This window comes from Nematolebias whitei, chromosome 11 (genome assembly GCF_014905685.2).
Source record: "Nematolebias whitei isolate Nwh7 chromosome 11, NemWhi1, whole genome shotgun sequence".
In the NCBI taxonomy this organism is placed as follows: domain Eukaryota; kingdom Metazoa; phylum Chordata; class Actinopteri; order Cyprinodontiformes; family Rivulidae; genus Nematolebias; species Nematolebias whitei.
Window position 1 is genome coordinate 43,241,624 of NC_056508.1, and position 19,769 is coordinate 43,261,392.

The 19,769-nt window shown below is 40.0% G+C and overlaps 1 protein-coding gene across 1 annotated transcript; it reads right to left on the bottom strand.

Moving 5' to 3' along the window:
• Nucleotides 1-6,050: 6,050 nt before the first annotated feature.
• On the bottom strand, nt 6,051-17,129 carry klf15 (Kruppel-like factor 15). Its single transcript, XM_037684390.1, has 2 exons — nt 15,634-17,129; nt 6,051-7,217 (listed from the first exon to the last, which is right to left on the bottom strand). The coding sequence occupies exons 1-2, from the start codon at nt 17,127-17,129 to the stop codon at nt 7,040-7,042; spliced, it is 1,674 nt and encodes a 557-aa protein (XP_037540318.1). The 3' UTR covers nt 6,051-7,039.
• Nucleotides 17,130-19,769: the final 2,640 nt, after the last annotated feature.

The following is a 19,769-nucleotide window of genomic DNA, read 5'->3' on the forward strand; positions in this document are numbered from 1 at the left end:
AAGGACAGTGTGTTTAAAATGCATGTTCAGCTCCAAACTAAAACGTTACCACCTGTCTGCCACCTCATGGATATTTCAGCTTATTTTCAGCTGGTCACCACATTCACTGGACTCCTTGTCAACCCTATTTGTCACACTACTCTAAATGGCTTTACAGATCTATAATCTGTCAATGGTTTAGGGGCTTATTTATCTGGATTCGCCACATCTAAGATAAGTGGCACTAGACCCAGATGAGACCTGCGGAGTGGAGAGCACTTTATCCCCTAAACACTTTACAGAAATAAACTCTTCTTTTCTCTACTATGGTGTCAGTTTCCACTTTCTGTAACAACCAGACACATTGTAAACATTCATACTGTGAAAGTAAAGTAAAGTAAAGTGGAACTTTTTCACTGGGATCATGATGGAGTTTGTGAGTTGCTTGAAAAACTGTAAGAACAGTTTTTAGTCCAGAGTGAAGTTTGGGTCCAGATGAGTTTAATTAACTCTGCTGCATCTCAGAATGTTCTATAAGGCCCATAAATCAACATGATTTACTTCCAGAACAGACACAGCACAGTGAGACCCAGCCTGTTTTGGCTGTTAGTTGCTACCTCTTTCTCAGCTGCCACCTCTTTGCTCTTACTCAATGACTCAGCAAACTGATGCCAAGAAGCATCCTTTCTTTAAAGTGTTGTGGAAAAAGAGAGTGTAAGTGGTGTGAAGAAAAAAAGGAGCAGAAAATAGGGTATAATTTCCATGCAAATTTGCCCATGTGGTACAAATCGTATCTTATACTGACACGACCTCACGTGTTCCAGATTTGCTTCATATGTAAGTTTCTGAGAAACGGCCTTTTTGTGTCTCCTTTTGAGCTACAGATGGATTAAAATAAAATAACATATTGGGAATTTATTAGAATAAGTTAACTTTCAAATAGCTTATAGTATGTCACTAAATGTTTGCACTCTGCTAAGTGTTTCCATACTTGTATAAGATTTTATTTGGTCTTAAAAATGTATGCCAGAAAGAGTTAGTGCGTTAATAAAGTGGTTGTTATAGGGTGTAATAGAATGTTTAAAGACATAAAGCAGATCACATCCAACAGCCGGCTCAGATGAATGATTTTAGACTGGACAAATGAACAACTGTCCTGCACAAGAAGTCGTGGAGGACTGGGTAGAAGAAATACAAATAGGTGCATTGTGTGTTTCAGTAATGTTGTGTAGAGCTGTTTTCTCTAGACTAATGTTGTTAGTGTCAGGTCAGAGCTGTTCTGGATGCAAACTCTGTTTGGGTTTATTCTTCTGTATCTTGTCCTGCTCCACGCTGGTCTTGAATGTGAGTGTCACCTTGTTTTTGAAATCTTGTCATTAGTTAGATAAAAATGTGCAAACCCAAACATTACTGCCATGTTGTTTTAACAGAGGAGATGCTTCACACTGGAAACACTTTCACATCAAAAATATGATCTTAGTCTCCAATCATACTGTCTCAGAGTGTAATATTATCATGCTAACTGAGGACTGTAAAGTCTATAATATATGGTAGGTCTTGAGATTTCTAATCTTTACACAATCTGACCAGTGGGAGCTTGCTGGGATGTCTACCCTGTGGACATTTAGCAACTGTTTTGAATGTTTTCTGCTTCACTTTAGAATGATGGACTCTGTATTGTTTTGGGATGGTCTTGTGGCTTTTCCCAAAACAATGGGCAGCAACCATTGCTAACATAGCATTTTTAAAGGTTTTTCATGTTTGATGACAACCCTTCTATCACATAAAAAAATAAAAATATTTGCGGAGTCTTGGCGACATCTTCAAGTGCATTCAAGAAAACAGTTTGTTCTACATTATGCATAATAGAGAGTTATTGATCAAGGATGGTTTAAGTATGCACTAAACTTCAATAGTAAAACTATGGTGGTTTATCATCATGATGGTAAGGCATCATGGATGAAAGGTGGTAGTATTGTATTTTTCACGTATAGGGTCCACCAGCACAAGTTATGCTTGGCTATTACGTTACAACTGTGACTATTACAAAGACGTAGCAAAAATTAAGCACAGACAGAATACACATTGTTGTCACATTGTCCCAGAATGGAAAGCTCATTTAGCATGTAGCTTCATGGTGCTGTTGTATGAGATAGTTGTGGTTAGGGTAAGTTGTGAGGGTGCAGTCAAAAGCCTTGAGTATGGGGAAAACAGCAGGGAAACTCCATCCATCCATCCATCCATCCATCATCTTCTGCTTGTTCCCGTCGGGTTATAGGGGCAGCAGCTTGAGCAGGAAGACCCAGACATCCCTTTCCATAACCACCTCTTCCAGCTCTACTGGGAAGACTGCAAGACTTTCCCAAGCCAACCGAGAGCCAGTCTCTCCAGCGTGCCCTGGGTCTTCACCAAGGTCTCCTCCCAGGCGGACATACCTGAAGCACCTCTCTAGGGAGCATACTTACTAGATTGCCCAAACCACCTCAACTGGCTCCTCTCAATGTGGAGGAACAGCAGATCTACTCTAAGTTTGTCCTGGATAACTGAACTTCTCACCCTGTCTCTAAGGGAGAGTCAAGCTACCCTGCAGAGGAAACTCATTTCAATAGCCTATGTCCATGTTCTCATTCTTTTGATCACCACTCAGAGTTTGTTGTCATAGGTGAGGGTAGGAACATAGACCGACCAGTAAACAGAGAGCTTCGCCTTACAGCTCAGCTCCCTCTTCACAACAATAGACCAGCACAAAGTTCACAATACACCAGACACAGTGGTGTAGTCTACATTTTTGTAGTATGTATACTGTGCTTAGAAACCAAAGTACACTGGTTAGTACAATGTAATTGGTAATTTATTTTGATTAATAAGCGTATTGAACATTTCAAAATTTCTCTGATGCTTTTATTTGAATAAATGAACAATAAACTTTAGTCAACAGTTGGCTTTGTATTAAAATCATGTTGTAGAATTTCTAAAACAGTATCAAAGCAAAACATGTTCAAGTATTTAGTAGTAAGTACATAAAAATGAATTATACAAAAACGAGGTTAAGCCAACTCAATGTGTCTATAAAATGTTCCACATGTGTTGACAATGACATGAGCCCATGTCATGTATCATTGCCAGTTATAACCTACATGACATGGGCTCATATCATTGAGCACTTTTAAGTGGGTATACTGAAATTCCCAAGCTTTTCTAGTGGGTATACTCCAAATGCCCGCATATCACATAGACTACACCACTGTGCAGACACTACACCAATCAGTCTGTCAATCTCACGCTCCATTTTTCCTTGAAGTCCTGCACTTTTGTGACCTCTGCTCCTTGTAGCCTCACCGTTCCACCAGCCTCCCTCTCATTCACACACATGTACTCTGTTTTACTACAGCTGACTTTCATTCCTCTTCTTTCAAGTACATACCTCCACCTCTCTATGTTCTTTTCCACCTGTTCCCTGTTCTCACCACAGATCACAATGTCATCTGCAAACATCATAGCCCATGGGGATTCCTGCCTGACCTCATCTGTTAGTCGGTCTATCACCAGAGCAAACAAGAAAGAGCTGAGAGCCAGTCCTTGATGCACTCCCACCTCCAACTTGAAGCTATCTGTCACTCCTACAACACATCTCATCACTGTCCTGCTGTTCTCATGCATGTCCTGTACCAGTCTAAAATACTTCTCTGCCACTCTAGATTTCCTCATGCAATACCACACCTCCTCCCTCGGCACCCTGTCATATGCTTTTTCTAAATCCACAAATACACAATGGAGTTCTTTCTCACCCTCTCTGTACTTCTCCATCAGCATCCTCAAAGCAAAGATGGCATCTGCGGTGCTCTTTCTCGGCATGAAACCATACTGCTCCGAACCATACTGGAGTTTGCATGTTCTTTCCGTGCATGCGTGTCTTTTCTCCAGGTGCTCCAGTTTCCTCCCACAGACCAAAAACATGAATGTTAGGCTGATTGGTAACTCTAAATTGTCTCTAGGTGTGGGTGAGAGAGTGAATAGTTGTTTGTCTCGTTTGTCTCTATGTGTCCCTGTGATGGACTGGAGACCTGTCCAGGGTGTCCCCCGCCTCTCGCACAGTGACTGCTGGATATGGGCACCAGTGACCCCCGTGACTTGAAAAGGATGAAGCGAGTAAAAGATAATGGATGTATGGATGAATGAATGGATGGAACCAAAACAATCCCTTCATCATTTTCTTCACTTAACCATTTAAAATTGTTTTCAACTTTTATTTGTTTTCTCGTTTTATTCTATATTCTCATTTTATTTGTTTATGTCTGTAAAGTTATTTGGATTGCTTTGGTCTTAAAAATTTACCACGCTAGTAGTGAACAATTGATTGATTGATTGCTTATGTGCTGATTAAAAACCGTCTTTGTTAGTAAGATAATGGGGACCGTGAATTAGAATAATTCCAGATGACTTGTCAGTCTGTTGTGGTTGTTGTCAAGTTTCATCCACTTTCTGTAAAACTCCGAATTTAAAACGGAAATATTATTTTTTACTTAAATTATCAAATTCAGAGTGTACATGAACACAGCTGCTATTTGAGTGACAAGAACTGCCATTTGTGAAAAACAAGTAAAAACACAAGTTTAGTTTTAGGATTTTATTGTAAATGTGTTTTACATAGTAGAACAAAGCAAAAAAAAAAAAAAGAATTTTAACAAATTCTTAGTAATAAAGTGTTTACAGACCACATTTTTAAAATAACCTGCCACATGTTTCAAGATACTTTTTGCTCACTTGAAATTATCACCTTTTCAAATGAGTTGTAAAAAAATATACATTATTGCAGAAATTATTTGGCAAGTAGAATCATATTTCATGAAACATTTTATTAGCATAATGTGTCCTGTAAACACCTGATTTTTTTTCGTTTTACAGTTTATATGTGAAACATTCTGTTATGTACACTTTCTTTACATTTTCAAAAATCTTTCACAATCACAAATATCTATATAAGAATATTTCTGTTCTTCTTTCTGATGCATGTACAGTATTTACATACATTCCTGGGATCACTTATAATACACATTCAGAAAAGGGTTTCTTCTGTTTGCATGGAAGGAATGCCTGATAAAGTAGACTTTCTACACACAAAATCAAGGGTGGCATCAAAATACTATTTTAACAACTGCCGAGCAAATTAATATTTCCAGGAACAAAACAATTTCTCAACTGTCCCATTCATTCAGTTTATGTTAGTTATGGCACATAAATAAACGTCTTGTCTCGGGACTCTGCATCGTATCCGTGCATCTGCTGTCTCTCTCGTTTAATTTAATTTTCACTTACAGAGTGGCAGAAAACACATTCTTTAAGAGTAATTGTGTATGTAAAAAAAAAAAAAAGCATCACAGGAAGGCAGTTGTGATACATGAAAGATTACGATGATGATTCCTTGGTTGCGCTTCAATTTTTCATAAGCATAACAACAACCTGTTTTCTACAGGCAAATATGCTGTGAATTGTTATGAATTTGCTATCTGATAAAATGACAAATTCCAGTTTTAAATCAGCTAAAGCACAATAAAAATCCATTCAATTGAATTTGATGGTTCAATGTTATAGTGGTTCAATGTTTGAACCATGTACGTTAAAATAAAAACTAAAATAATTAGTATTTCATAAAGCAGCTTTATCTATCTTTTAAAAAGTGGACACAGTCCTTTGTAATTACTTATATATTTTTTTTATATTTTACTCCTTAAACCTCTATTTGTCACACTACAGATTGCATTAGTGCATTTATTTTGACAACCTAGAATAATTTTGGTATTTTATGTTTTAAGCATACAAATCCCGTCTTAACCAGAGGCTACCCAAATAAAAAAATCATTGCATCTGATTGGTGAAAGAATACTGACTCCAGCATCTTATTAATGCTTCCTAACAGAGCACGTTACAGTAATGGACAGCAGTGAAAAGCAAACAGTCACGTAGAGTATGAAAATAAAAGACAAATAAAACTCATGAAACAGAAGCTGTGATGTACAGTCAGCTGAAAACACAGTTTTCAACTTTAGCTTTAAAGATTATTTTCTGTCATAAATGGTTGGAGATGCACTGTAATAATTTTTTTATTAGAAATATGGCTTTTTTACCCCAAAATAAAAAGACTCAACCAAAACGAAAGCCAAGTCTGACAGCAGCTCAACGTGCGCTCAGCAGAGTAACTCTCAGAGTAACTCTCAGAGTAACTCTCAGAGTAACTCTCAGAGTAACTCTCAGTAAGTGCAGACGACCAACAGATTTCATGTGAGCCAGTGAAAATTACACGGCTTCTTGATCTACGATGGAGAGCAGTAAATCAACAGGAACTTGAACTGGATTCTTGTGTTTGCAGTTTTTTTTTGTTTTTTTTTATACGTACGAGACTCAAAGGCGTCAAAAAGCCTTTTTCAAAACTAAAGGAATGTTGATGTATCTATTATTCTGTCATCTCTGGAAAAAGAAAGAAGCCCTTATTGCTTCCTACATTTGCAAAAATACTATTTTTTTTAGGGGTGGTAGGGGTATACTTTAAAATCATTTAATAAAGATCTTGCTAGCATGCAATTTTAAAATGATTGGCTCCAGAAAAGTTTTTAAAAATAAAGTTAAAAAGGGGCATTTATAAGAGTTGTAGAACTCACAGTGCTATAAAATGTACAGATATGAAGCTTTTATTTTGTAATAAAATGCACCTCAAAGTGTAAAAAATACTCTGAATAGAGTCTTTGCAATAGATTGGCTAAAAGATTTGAGAACAAAGTTGCAATATATATATAAAAAGCTTATTCCACCATTGAGATTGCTGCGTCAAGTAACAGATACCTGTTTTAGTTTCTACAGTCTTTTCCTCATCACCAATAAATTATCACAGTACCATAAATGTGCGTCACACGCTTGGACATAAACACACACAAGTGATAAAGAGCCCTTTCCAGAGTCTTTTGTGTTTGAACTGTCACCCCTCCAATCCTTTTTGTCTTTCGTCACAAACACCCACCCCCTCCCGCTGTCGTCCTCCGTTTAGCGTCACTCAGTCAGAGCGGGGTCAAAGGGGTCCGTTTGCAGAGCGTCCTGTCCTGCTGCTTCGTGGAAAGCGATGGACTTTGAGGTGTTTCGACAGGTGATCGCTGCGGGCAAACTTCTTCTCGCAGACGATGCACTGGTATGGTTTCACTCCAGAGTGGGAGCGGCGGTGTCTGGATAGCTCATCAGATCGGGAAAACCTGTCGGAAAAGGGAGAAGGAATTTAAAAATCTTTTGTTTTCACGGGATTCTGAACACACTGACAGCCCAGCATTGTCGATTCCTCTCTGCATAAATACCTTTGTGCTCGTATGAAGCCCTATAAACATAAAAAATAATAGATGGAGTCATGCTTAAAGCTGCCAAATAAAATAAAAGCGGTGCCACGCTGTTTTTTTTTAGATGGGTAATCTGAGAGGTGTGATGCTTTGCATGCAACTTCTCTGTGAAGCTGAAGAGCCACCCCATATTTAGCTCAACACATGAGCACTGTAAATCCAAGCTCGGTCTATTCTCGGCCTGATCTGCTGTGGTCACTATGGGCTTCGGCCAGCTTTGACTATTCTGACAGTAAAGGGTTAAATGGATGACAGAGCAGCATCTCTACGCCTCAGTGCATATCCGTATACATTAGTCAAGCTGTTAAGACCAAATTCATCTGGTACATGAATAGATTCCACCGTGGCAGCAGCAGGATGTAAGCATGAAGGTGGTAAGTCACATGGAAGTAAAGATATTACCCACAGTTGTGTTCGGCCATTTTCATTTTAGACACAGATTACACACAAGGCCTATTCATCAGTTTAATAATCAAGTTATGAAGGAAAGTAACGTTAAGTGAAGAAAAAAATAATCATCCTTCTTGAAGATGAACCAACATTTCATATCTAATTTCCTGAATTTATCTCAATAATGTGGATACCACATTTTCCAGACTATAAGTTAGTTTTTTACATAGTTCAGCCAGTCCTGTGACGTATAGTCCAAAGTGACTTATTTACGTTTTTTCCCTATTCATGATGCAATTTTTGACTGACGCGTTAAATGTTCATTCATACTGACATGAACTAAAGAGTAAGCATTACCATTTGCAGCTGCGAGAGGGCCCTCTAGGGTTTTGACAACTATATGTTGTTCCTCTACCGCTAACCCCCCCCACCCCCCAAACATTCACTTAGAGACAAGTGAGAAAAACTTAACACAAGTGAAATGCCTAAAAAAAACATCGTATTCTGCAGATTACAAACTGTAGGTAATAAAATATGCAAATGGGTGGGGGATTCAACATGGCGGAAGGAATGGCCACTCGGTGGCGGAGGATCCCCCTCGTGGGGGACCTTCCCTCCGTGTTTGGCTGGCTCCCGACGAGTGCATTTCCTCTGTGGCAGTGCACCACGACAGGCTTTGGGTTGGACTGGAAGGGTCCGGGGACGAAGGTGGCTCGTGGCTACGGCTGCGAACTCTACATCTACATCATCCCCCTGCCTGCACCTCGCTGCTTCTCAGGGCCACAGACTGCTTGCCTCGTTGGACCCTTCCTCCCCGCTCCAACGGCAGAGGGATGGGGCCCCCTCGCCACCGGCATGGCTGCCAACCAGGACGCAATGTTCTCAGTACAACCCAACCGTGCCATGCCGCCCAGGGTGGGGACGGGCCTATGTTTCCCAGGCACAAGGGGTCAGCAGTGACGCATAATAAATGTGACTTATACTTCGAAGCAACATATACTGTATACGTTTTTTTTTCCTCTTCATGAGGCATTTTTTGACTGATGCGACCTCCAGAGCGACATATATTTTGGAAAATATGGTAATCTGTCACCAGTGTGCCAAAGGTCAGTTTAACACTTTCGTTAAGCTATCTTCTCTGTTAGCCCAAACAAGACATCGTTGCGACTAAATTTAGCAAATTATTTAACGCCTTCTTGTCACTTTTTGTTCTCCAGGAATCCTCTAACAAAATTTTAGAACAAACATCACCAGTAATGCCAACAAGGAGTGAGTTCTCTCTGTTCCACGGCAGAAACACCTGCTTTTACTTTGTTCAGTTCTTGGAAAAAAATACAAATAAAACGGTGTAGCCGCACTTCTGAGATAAGGTTTAAGAACAGGGGTTTCCAATCCTGGTCCTCCATGGCCACTATCCATCACAGTTACTTGTTTCCCTGCTCCAGCACTCCTGATTCAACTACCAAACTACCTCTCCATCTTCTGCAGAACCCTCTTAAACCCAATGATTCAAACCAGGTGTGTTGGAGCAGAGAGACGGCTAAACTATGCAGGATGGTGGCCCTTGAGGTCCAGGATTGGACACTCCTGTTTTACAAGGATGGTGATTGTGCAACAGAGAATATGATCAATGGACACAGAAATCCTATAGTCTACATAACTGTTTAGAAACAACCAAAAGGCTGCAGATGAGATAAAATTTAGCTGCAAATGTAAATGTATACAAATGGCTGATACAAACCAAAATGTTACAACATTATAAAAATGGTAATGCCTGACAACGTTAAGTGACTCATCTAAAAGGCTTTTGCTGTTTTCATGCTTGCAGCAATGTAAACAATGCTAACACATTCATGCTAAGCAGATACAACTTGTGCTTTCCTAGATAATTAGCACAAACCACTACATAGATCAGCAGAGTGGTAACTGGCAGAATGAGTTGTTTTGTACATGTAAGAATAATGAGTACAGAGCAGGTCGAGGTTTGTTTATATGATTGATCAAACTCTTTATCTCTTTATGATAATTGGCTATTTAATATAATATAATTAGCACATAGCTTGGTAACTCTGCAGCTTTGCACAAAGTGTTGACTTCTCTACATCATAGACACAAAATACATTTCAACCATCTGTCCTGTATATTCCTAGTAATATGAAAAAAATAAGCAAATTTATTCATATTTGTATAACTTTGATGGGCTGCAGTAGCTTGGTGGTCAGTGCCGCGGTCTTGTAATCCTGAGGTTGCAGGTTCGAGCCCAGGTAGCATCAGAAAAGTCATCTGGCATAAAACATTTGCCAAATCTTTCATACAAGTTTGCTTGCTGTGGCAACCCTTGAAGAAGGTAGCCGCCGAAAGAAACACACTATTCATATTTATACAACTTTATGGTCTCAATCAAAATTTGTTAGAGCATTATATAGTGCAAGGGTCTATAACTACCAGGTCAAAGACCTGTACTGGTCTACAAATTAATTGGTACTAAGCCATACACAGGCATATATATATATATACACACACACTTTCTTTCACACTTTCCTGCTTTTCTTGACTTGGAAGTAGTCCCCCCCCCCCCATATTAGCATACCTATAAGCTGTCATTTGCAAAGCAAAGTAAAAAAGAAAAAAACATAGTAATGATAATAAGTGATGTACGTCTTCTCCCACACTAGTCTTTCAGAAAGATGTTCAATAAACTGGTCTGTAATGCAAAATATTTTGAGGACCAGTGCTACAGAGTTTGAAACTAGCTGATATAATTAATTTTAAAGTCATATCTGACATTGTTTGACATTTTCTTAACTTACATTTGGTTTGCTGTGTTTTCAGGATCAAATAAAAAGCTCTTCTTAAGAATCTGTTCTTAAAACGATTGTACTTTTGGTCTTGTAAGCCATGGTTGATGATACATGCACACGTCAAACCCTTCAGAGCTGTTCAGGCTGAACTGCAAGCTGGGACATGATTGAAACCATGTCTGGTTCTTCTTCTGACAAACTGGACCTGAACCCAACTATGCTATACCAGAAATGGTCTTTCAGAAAGAAAGAGTATGTTTTTATTCAATCGATCATGCAATAGTTAATTATCTTATTATATGCATCTTTTCATCTTTTTACTTGTTTTCCCAATGTATTTTTCTAATTTACCCTATTTATCTGAACATTTCAGGGACTGTGACCAAAGTCAGGGAATTTGAAGCTGTAAGTATAAAGGCATTTTTGTTAATCTCTTCAATGTGTTGTTTTACTTCAGATTATGGTTTAAACTCCTCAAGGCAGCTTGGCGTGGCTGCCACACAACACATAGTATACATATTAGTGTGGGTGGTGTGAGAAACACACATGCAGGCTTTGTTCTAGCTTGTCCTTAAAACCAACTCTGCAGCTAACATCAAAACACCTAGGAAGGTGTGGCAGCCAGGTCAGTTACAAAACTAAGAGATTTTCATACCTGCACTGTATATAAATGACAGAGATTGAAAATGATATAAACCCTCTTTCTCCTTGTTGCCTCTTGCTTTTGCACTTAATTGAAAATATATTGCTGAATTAAACAGATCTGCCATCACCTGGCACTGTGTTGTTGTAACGTTGGATAAATCACCTGACAAAGACAACCATCGCAACCCTGATGACAGATGACGAGCACGCACATGCCGCTATGTTTTCACAGCAAACTTTGCTTTTAAGCCCAGTCACTGAGAAATAAAGTCTCAGAACTTGTATGCAGGTCTGAGCTGAGAATACTGGAGACTCCTGTGTGTTGGTGCCTGTAAATGAGCCGGTGTTTACTCTGTCTAATGCGTCCAAATCTGCACATGAGCAAAACCATGCACAACGGCACAAGTGCAAGAGAGGGATAATGATCCAAAAAACATTAAAAAGGAAACAAATGTTTGGCAAAAGAAGAAATACAAGTTTGACTGACATACATGTGGGACACGAGCCAATGAAATACCACTTCTCTGTACTTCAGAGGAGCCAACACATGGATCTCCTCTAAGGTTACAAAGAGTAAGAGGTGCCTGACTCACTGGTTTATGTGCATTTCCTGCTCAAGAGTGAACTGGGCACAGAGGAGGAAACTTCATAATAAAAAAATTAATTGCTGCAGTCTTGAAAGGACACTTGAAGGGACATTTTTATAATGCAGGTCTCTTTAAAAAACATATGGTTCCGAATGCCTAAAGCCATAAAGCCATAAATGCCTTTTAAGAGTTATTGTGCATGCGTTATATTTAGTGCATGGCAGAGATTTAAGGATGTAATGACAATATTTAATGGCTTTGCAGCTGACATGTTTGCAGCTTGTCTCACACACTGCAGGACACAAAAGCTAACTCTTAATAAATATGATGACTCACGTTCAGATGACAAAGCAATATTTGAATGTTTTATCAATCCTTTTGTTCATTCTTTTTAGTAGGGGTGTCAAACTCAGTTTCCAAAAGGAGCCAAAATGTAAAAACGTTGTCCGAGCCATGGACCACTTTCAGCTGATACATTAACTCGAGTCAGATACCAAATATATTTTCTTGGTTCTTGGTTCAGTCTATACTAAATGACGTATTCAGATCAGAAGATACAAAATGTTACATTTAAATGATCATCTTGGGGGACCAGATTTTGCCTGCGGCTCTTGAGTTTGACATATGTGCAAGTATCCATTCTAGTGTAAATATGACTCATGCTGTGGTATGTTTCCATTGCTAAAGCAGAATTACATCTACAGTCAGTATTTTTTTAAAGATCTGTTTGATGTATTAGCCAGAATGAAAAAATAATACAGCAACGATGCAATTAAACAGTCAAGCTGTGAAGTTCAGTTGCACTAAATGCATGAACAGATGCTCCAAAACTTTTTCAAATTAATTTAACTTTGTAATTATTATTATTATTATTTTTTTGCTTCAATGCAAGGTTATACCAACAAAATAATGTCTCATAATATACATATTAGAACAAAAACTCCCTGTTTGAGGATGTTCAAGTTCAGGGTTCAAGGTTCTTTATTCGTCATACACACATGTGGTACATGTGGTGGAATGAAATTGTGTACACAGGGTCCCAGTTACATCCAACCAATGTACAAAATATAAAATAAAAACAGCAAAAAGATCTAAGATATGAACAAAAAAAAAACAATAAGCACTAGTAGTATAAAAAAAAAGCAATACGCCGATTGCACTGTGATAAAACCCTTGTTTTAAAATAATGCAAGCTCTTAAAAGTGACTTCACGAGTCATAATCAGCCATTGTGTGAAGAGATTTATGTAAAGATTAAAGTTCTTAACATGTACCTTGAACACCACATTCTATTTGCTGGAGATTAAAGCCTGGATTTTTTTTCTGACAGGCTCAGGGAAAAACAGGGCAATAGTGTAATCAGGGATAACTGTTGGTTTGTGCTTGGCTGACATGCAATAGTGTCAGAAGGATGTAATCCAGCGATAACTAAACTCATTGAATCATTCAGTAAAGAGGATTATCCTCTTCCAATGTGGTTGTTGATTTATTTTTATTTTTTTAAACAATTTGATGAGTTAGAATGCTGATATTACATCATCAAGTGTGTTGACAGCAACCAACTGTGAGAACAGATTAGAGCATGTTGAGCGTTGGCAGCTGTAGTTAAAATAATCTGACTGAAAAATAAATCATATATTTTCTTCCTGCCTGACCTTAAATAAGAAAACTGCAAAAGTGAAAATATTCCAGCAAGCTATGTCTGAGAGAGAAAAGCTGCTTATATTTAAAGTATTTCAAGATGCATGAGCAGGGCTGCACAATATGAATATTGCAAAGGACAGCTTAGATGGCAATAAACCATAAGCCTGTATCTTTAATAATCATGAATTCATGTTCTATATGGAAAAAATATTTTGGATCAGAAAATATTGAGTTTATGGCAATTGATATTGTCATTGTATTATTGAATATGCATTGCAAGGGTTTCTATAATCTAACTGTAACCCAAACCCCCCAAAACAAGATATCAAGGGAACTTATTGGGTATCCCAATGGAATTGGACAAAATACTAACAAAAAAGCACAACAGATTGAAACCAAGCATCAATTTCATGCCTGTTGTTAATAAACATATGTCCACAACATTTCCATAACAACAAAGCCAAAAAGAGACCCATAGGCCTTCAGCCTTCCTAACTATGAGTCAGATCTGGATTGCAGGCCGCAGACTGACGAAGTCTTCCGGATGGGAGACAAAACGTTTCTCACTTAAAGAAACTGGTCCGGATGACGATTTAACCTTTTTTTGCTGTTATCTACCTGGATGATTGAGCTTACAAATCTTTTCTCTGAGCCATTTTAACCTTGGTGTCCTCAAGCTGTTTCTGTGAGTAGCAGGTTGGCCATCTGACCTAAAACATTTAATTGTTTTACATGATGATTGGTTGTTTTGGACGGATGGGCCCTGTTTGCGTGTGTTAAAAGCCTGCTTCTGCGATCCCAACAGGAGGTTGGCTTGAAACATGGCAATTAAGGCTACCTATGGGACAGATCTGGTTGGCAGGCCGCAGACTGATCAAGTCCTCCGGATGGAAGACGTAACGTTTCTCACTTAAAGAAACTGGTCCAGATGACATGACAACCTATTTTTGTTGTTATTTACCTGGATGATTGAGCTTACAAACCTTTGTTTTGAAAAAAAAGACAATAATTTCTGTTCATTAAAAACACTGGACTCATCTAGGATTAACCAGACCATGGCCTGTTTAATTCCTCTTCACTGACTACAAAAACACACAGGTACATTAGCATATCCCTACTTTTTATTTCTGCAAAATTAAGACTTTACTGTTTAACTCAAGTTCTTATCATTAGATTACCCTAACTTAACCCTACCCGTATTTATGCACACACACATATGTGCACGCGCACAGATAGCGAGAACTCTGTATGCACCCTTAAGCAATAACTGTACATGTAGCATAGAAGTGGAATTCATTGACCAGCAGGTCAAAAGTTGATGTTTGCACTTTGATTCACAAAGTTCAAAACATCCTGTTTTGAACTCCTTGATTCAAGATTACAATTTACCACACTGGAAGCAACAAGTCAGTGACTAAGAATATAAATCCGGGAAAAATATCACAAACGTATTACTATGCCAAGCAGAAAAGATTAGATGCAATTCTGCAGTAATCCTGGGTCTTTTTGGTGTGTGGTTGTGTGCTCAGTGGTTGGAGACAGTAAGCAAACAGGTGCAATAACTAACAGGGAACAAAGTCTGTCTACGGAGGACTTCAAAAGGTGCCCTATCTAATCTGCAACTTTACCATGGTTCAATAACACACGATAGAAGAGATAGATTCAGCATGTGGAAGAAAACAATTTGCATCTATATTGAACTGTTTGGAGTGTGGATTGCATCTAAACTTGTATCTACATGCATATTTGACAGACAGTTTTGTCCTTATAAAAGAGCTTTGTCAACTGTTGTCCAACAAATAAGTGACATAGAAGACTGGGGTGACTATAGGATAAAAATCTGGCAACGTAGAACTTCCAGAAATCTAGAAAGCAAAGGATGAAGGAAATACATTTCCAGGGTTTCTCCTTATCTATAGAATCCTCATCATATAGAGTCCCGTTGTCTTGTTTGTTTATTACACTCAACACATTATCGACATCTCTTTTCAGTGTAATAAATCACAAGAAGCGGAAGTGGATAACCCTGATTACTGTAATCTCTGTGGTGAAGATAAGCATAAAAAAGGATTCAAGCTGATGGTGTATTGAACATACCTTAGCAAAAACAACTGTTCTGATAAACCTGAAAACTATCTTGACTGATATCTCTTGAGGTTCATTGATTTCTCTGGCCACTCAAGCTAATGTAATGATTCTCGGTTCTGCTCACCTCCATCCACAGCCAGGCCATGTGCAGGCGAACGGCTTCTCCCCCGTGTGTCTCCTCAGGTGTGCTTTGAGGTGACTGCTCTTGGTGTACATCTTGTTACAGCCAGGGAACGAGCACTTGTGCATTTTGATCAGGTCTGCAACTGTGCTCTTCTGGTACCGCTGACTGCCAGCGAGGACCCCTGTGGCTGAAGTTCCCCCACCTAAACCGCCTTCCACAAGCCCGATGGGTTTAGCTGCGATTGGCACAGGTGCAATTCGGACAAACTTGGAGGAAGTGGCACCTCCTGTTTTGCTTAAGTTTGCTGCAGGTGAAAGCAGCTGAGGCACCAACGCAAAGGTCTGCCCCTGGATGTTGACCAGGAGCTGCGCAATTTTTATCTGTGATGTGGCTTCAGTTGGTTGGGAATGGGTGTTTGGGGACACAGAATCTATGGCACTGGGGCTTGGTTCCTGTTTGACCTGTATGGGCTGGAGTTGAAGAATTACAGGCACACTTGACGAAATGGTGGCACTTTCTGACAAAGCTGACAACGGTCCACAATCTTCCTGCTTGATCTCATCAGCGAGACAGTTGGAAGAAGTAGTTACACTGCTAGTAGCATCCTCTATCATTGATAAGCTGTCACTGTCTGATGCTTGGGGCGAATATTTGGTCTCTGAATAGGAGGAACTTGGAGAAAGAGCCACAGGCACAGTCTGATCTGAGTTCTGTAATCCTGGTTCAAGTTTTCCTGCTAGTGTCCTTGAAGCCTCCATTTCAGCCATTGACATAGAAGGTGACATTGGCTCATTCTCTTCTTGCTTCATTGCAACCACCATGTTCTCTTCAAGGAACTCCTCGATCTCTTCAAGAGTTGGCTGAAAAAGGAGCGCTTCAGGGTCCTGCAGCTCATCAAGGAAGACCGGGAACTCGAAACAGTCCTCTTTGGGCTGCTGCAGGGGGACGTTCTGCCGATGCTCCCTCTTGGGCTCCCACGCCAAACCCATGGGCATGAAAGGGGCCGTGGGAGACATGGAGGTAGAGGAGGCTGGGCAGGTGACACAAAGAGAAGATGAGGAGAGCGAGGAAACTGAGCTGCTATTACCGCCGTTGAGGCTTAATGAGGTGGTGAGGGAGGCCTGTGAAAGCAGGAGGTCCAACAGGCTCTCCTGACTTTCTCCTCCCGATGAGCTGGAACAACCACTGCTCCAGCTGCTCCGGCTTTCATAGCTGGAGCAGAAGACGTTCTGTGAAGCGGGCGACGAGGACTCAGGGCTGGAGCAGAGGGAGGAACGAGGGCTAGAGGAGTCACTGAGGTCGTCCTCGGAGAGGCAACGCGAGGAGGAGAGCGTCACCCCTTGGTAGGGATGATGCTGGTAGGTGCACGCGTCAGTTACCATGATGCCCGGCAAAACGCCACCATTTGTGCGGTGGGAGTCGCAGTTGTAGTCAGACCCCGGAGAACAGGAATAATACAGGAAGGTCTCCTCGCCAAGCGGCAGGTGATCCACCATTCCTGTGCGAATTGGTGGCAGCTGACTCTGCTGAGCTCTGAAGATCTAACTCTTGATGAAGGCTTCTTCCTCTTTCTGTAAAAGAGAGACGATTTAGTTTGACAGTAGTTCAACTTTAAACTTTTTCCATAATCAAAATCCTGAAACCCAGTTTTGGTGAAAAGCAAAGAGCAATTGAGATTGAAAGTTGTGGGCCATTAAAATTCGGCCGAGGGCCATGATGGGCCTGTGGTCTGGACTTTGGCCACAGTTGTTGGATGCAGGTTATCGTCTAATCGTTGGTTCACTGACTTTGGTCAGTTTGACCCCTACAGAGAGATTAATATTTCACATGGCTGTCCCTAAAGTGTCCATGAGGACAGAGAAAGTCATGAGAGTGAAAATTAGTGTACACCTTTAGTCTCTTTTGAATACCTGCTGCTTGTTTAGGAGCTCTGCAATGACTGTTAAAAAGTAAAAGTCAACCACATGTGAGAGATGTGGAATGTGGAAGGCTGAGTGCAGTGTGTGTGTGTGTGTGTGTGTGTGTGTGTGTTTGTGTGTGTGTGTCTAGTCTTTGCAGCTGCTGGGTCGGACTTCAAGCTGACCATGTGGAATCAAGTGCTCCTTTTTCTCACCACTTGTAAGATTAAAACCACATGTTCAATGGTGTGTTTCCATTTATCCTCCCTTAGTGGTCTTTCATTCAGTTTAATCTGGGTGACAATAATAATCTGAGATTATAATAAAAACACAATCAGAAAACTTTTTTTCTCAGAATACAGGGAGACACACTTTTTATGACAGGATAAACGATATTTCGGATGAGTGAAGGATTTATTCTCTATTATTAAGGCACAAACACACACACACACACACACACACACACACCACTGCTGCATTTATACAAGGATTAAAAATACTAGACGACATCGAATGGCTTTGGAGGAAATGAGAGGCCTTCGTGATTAAACATGACTCTGAAATCCCCTTTAAAGCCTAAAAAGGTCCGTGTGTGGAATGAAAACGACTGTGCGCCCTCTTCTGTAAGTCTGGTTGAAGGACGCAGCCAAAGAAGCGCAGCAAAGAGCTCCACTGAACCAAAGGGGCTTCACATGGTTCCTGCAGAAACATCTGCTTTTTAATAATATCCTCATTTTGGATTCTAAACGGTCAGGTACGACCATAAAAGGCGATGCTGCTTTGATTCATGTTTAATAAATGCAGCTCCTGATACGGTGTCATTTCGAGTGTATAGCATCAAGACGAGAAGGGGGGGTCTGCAGCTGCGGCTGTACCTCAAGTCTGGAGTTTGTCCTGTAGTAACCCCGCGGTCGGGAAACATCAACTGCTCTGACAGCGCTGCAGGATTTGACCTGAAGCTTTTCTTGGCATGTTCAACGCTGCAGGCTGACAGCGTCCTCACAACTGGTTTGACATCAGTTAAAAACGCACAACTGTCGATGTCACCAGCGCTTACTGCGTAAATTGGGAAACCTTTGCGTGCGGTTAGAGGTCAAATGTGTTCAGGAGCCGCTGCAGTCCACGATGACACGCAGCGTGCGAGCACTCATAGATAAAAAAAAAAAAATAATAAAATCCTCTCTCACCTGAAAAAGCGAGGAAAGTAAATTCCGCTCCTTTTACGCGCTGCGCTCCAATCCTGGACGTCCGTGCGTAACTGCGCGCACTGGCTGTACAACTCCAGCGCACGAGCTCGGCATGTCGTTTCTCTCTCTCTCTCTCTTCCTCTCTCCCTCCTTCTCTCTGTAAGTCTGGTGGAGCACTTGAAGCGTCATATGGTCGCAGCCTGCCTCGCGTCAAATCAGGGGACTGGCTCAGGAAGGCTCGTCTGCTCCGAGCGTCACTATTGGCTCCCAGTGAAGAGAGGCGGACACGCGGTTGGCGTGAGTGACAGAAGGAAAAGGGAAGAGGATGTGCACAAACTGGTTCTGCTCACGTTTCTCTTGCTTTTTTTCTGTAGATATGTCATGTTACTATAAAAATACAAAGCATATACTTATTTATAAACAAATTAAGTATGCTTTTTATGTTTTACTTTCTTGTTCTTGTGTTTAGTTACCATGGCACCTTGATTTATTGTTTTATAATACTATTTTAATTGCATTTTATTGTATTGTTGTCTGTACTTTATATGGTGTCTGTCTAAAACAGGTCTCTCTTGTAAATGAGTCCTCGTGACTCAGTGAGACTAAGTGGATAAAGAAAGCTTGAATGAATGTTGTTGTTTTTTACATTGTGCTGGTGCACTTCACTTGCATTTGGCTAAATGTAATAAACTCAAGTTCAAGTTGTGTTTATTTGTCAATTGCAGGTTAACAGTACAATGAAATGTTCAGGATAAGAAAAAACAATTTGACTCGCTAAAAACAAAGAACAAACAACAATATACTAAAGCATGCAACATGGGTACAAACATAAAGTACAAGTGAAAAAGCAAATATAATTACAAGGCCCAACAGAGAAATAGCAACAACATGCTAAAATATAACGGTGCAAGTAGGATGAATTTGTATGAATAAGTATTTCAAGGTAGTAATATAAGCTCAAATGCACATCTATCTATCTATCTATCTATCTATCTATCTATCTATCTATCTATCTATCTATCTATCTATCTATCTATCTATCTATCTATCT

Coding starts and splice junctions, on each gene's coding strand:
- klf15 (XM_037684390.1), bottom strand. CDS start 17,129: ATGGTGGATCACCTGCCGCTTGGCGAGGAGACCTTCCTGTATTATTCC. Junction 7,218..15,633: donor TGGCCTGGCTGTGGATGGAG/GTGAGCAGAACC, acceptor CTTTTCCGACAG/GTTTTCCCGATCTGATGAGC.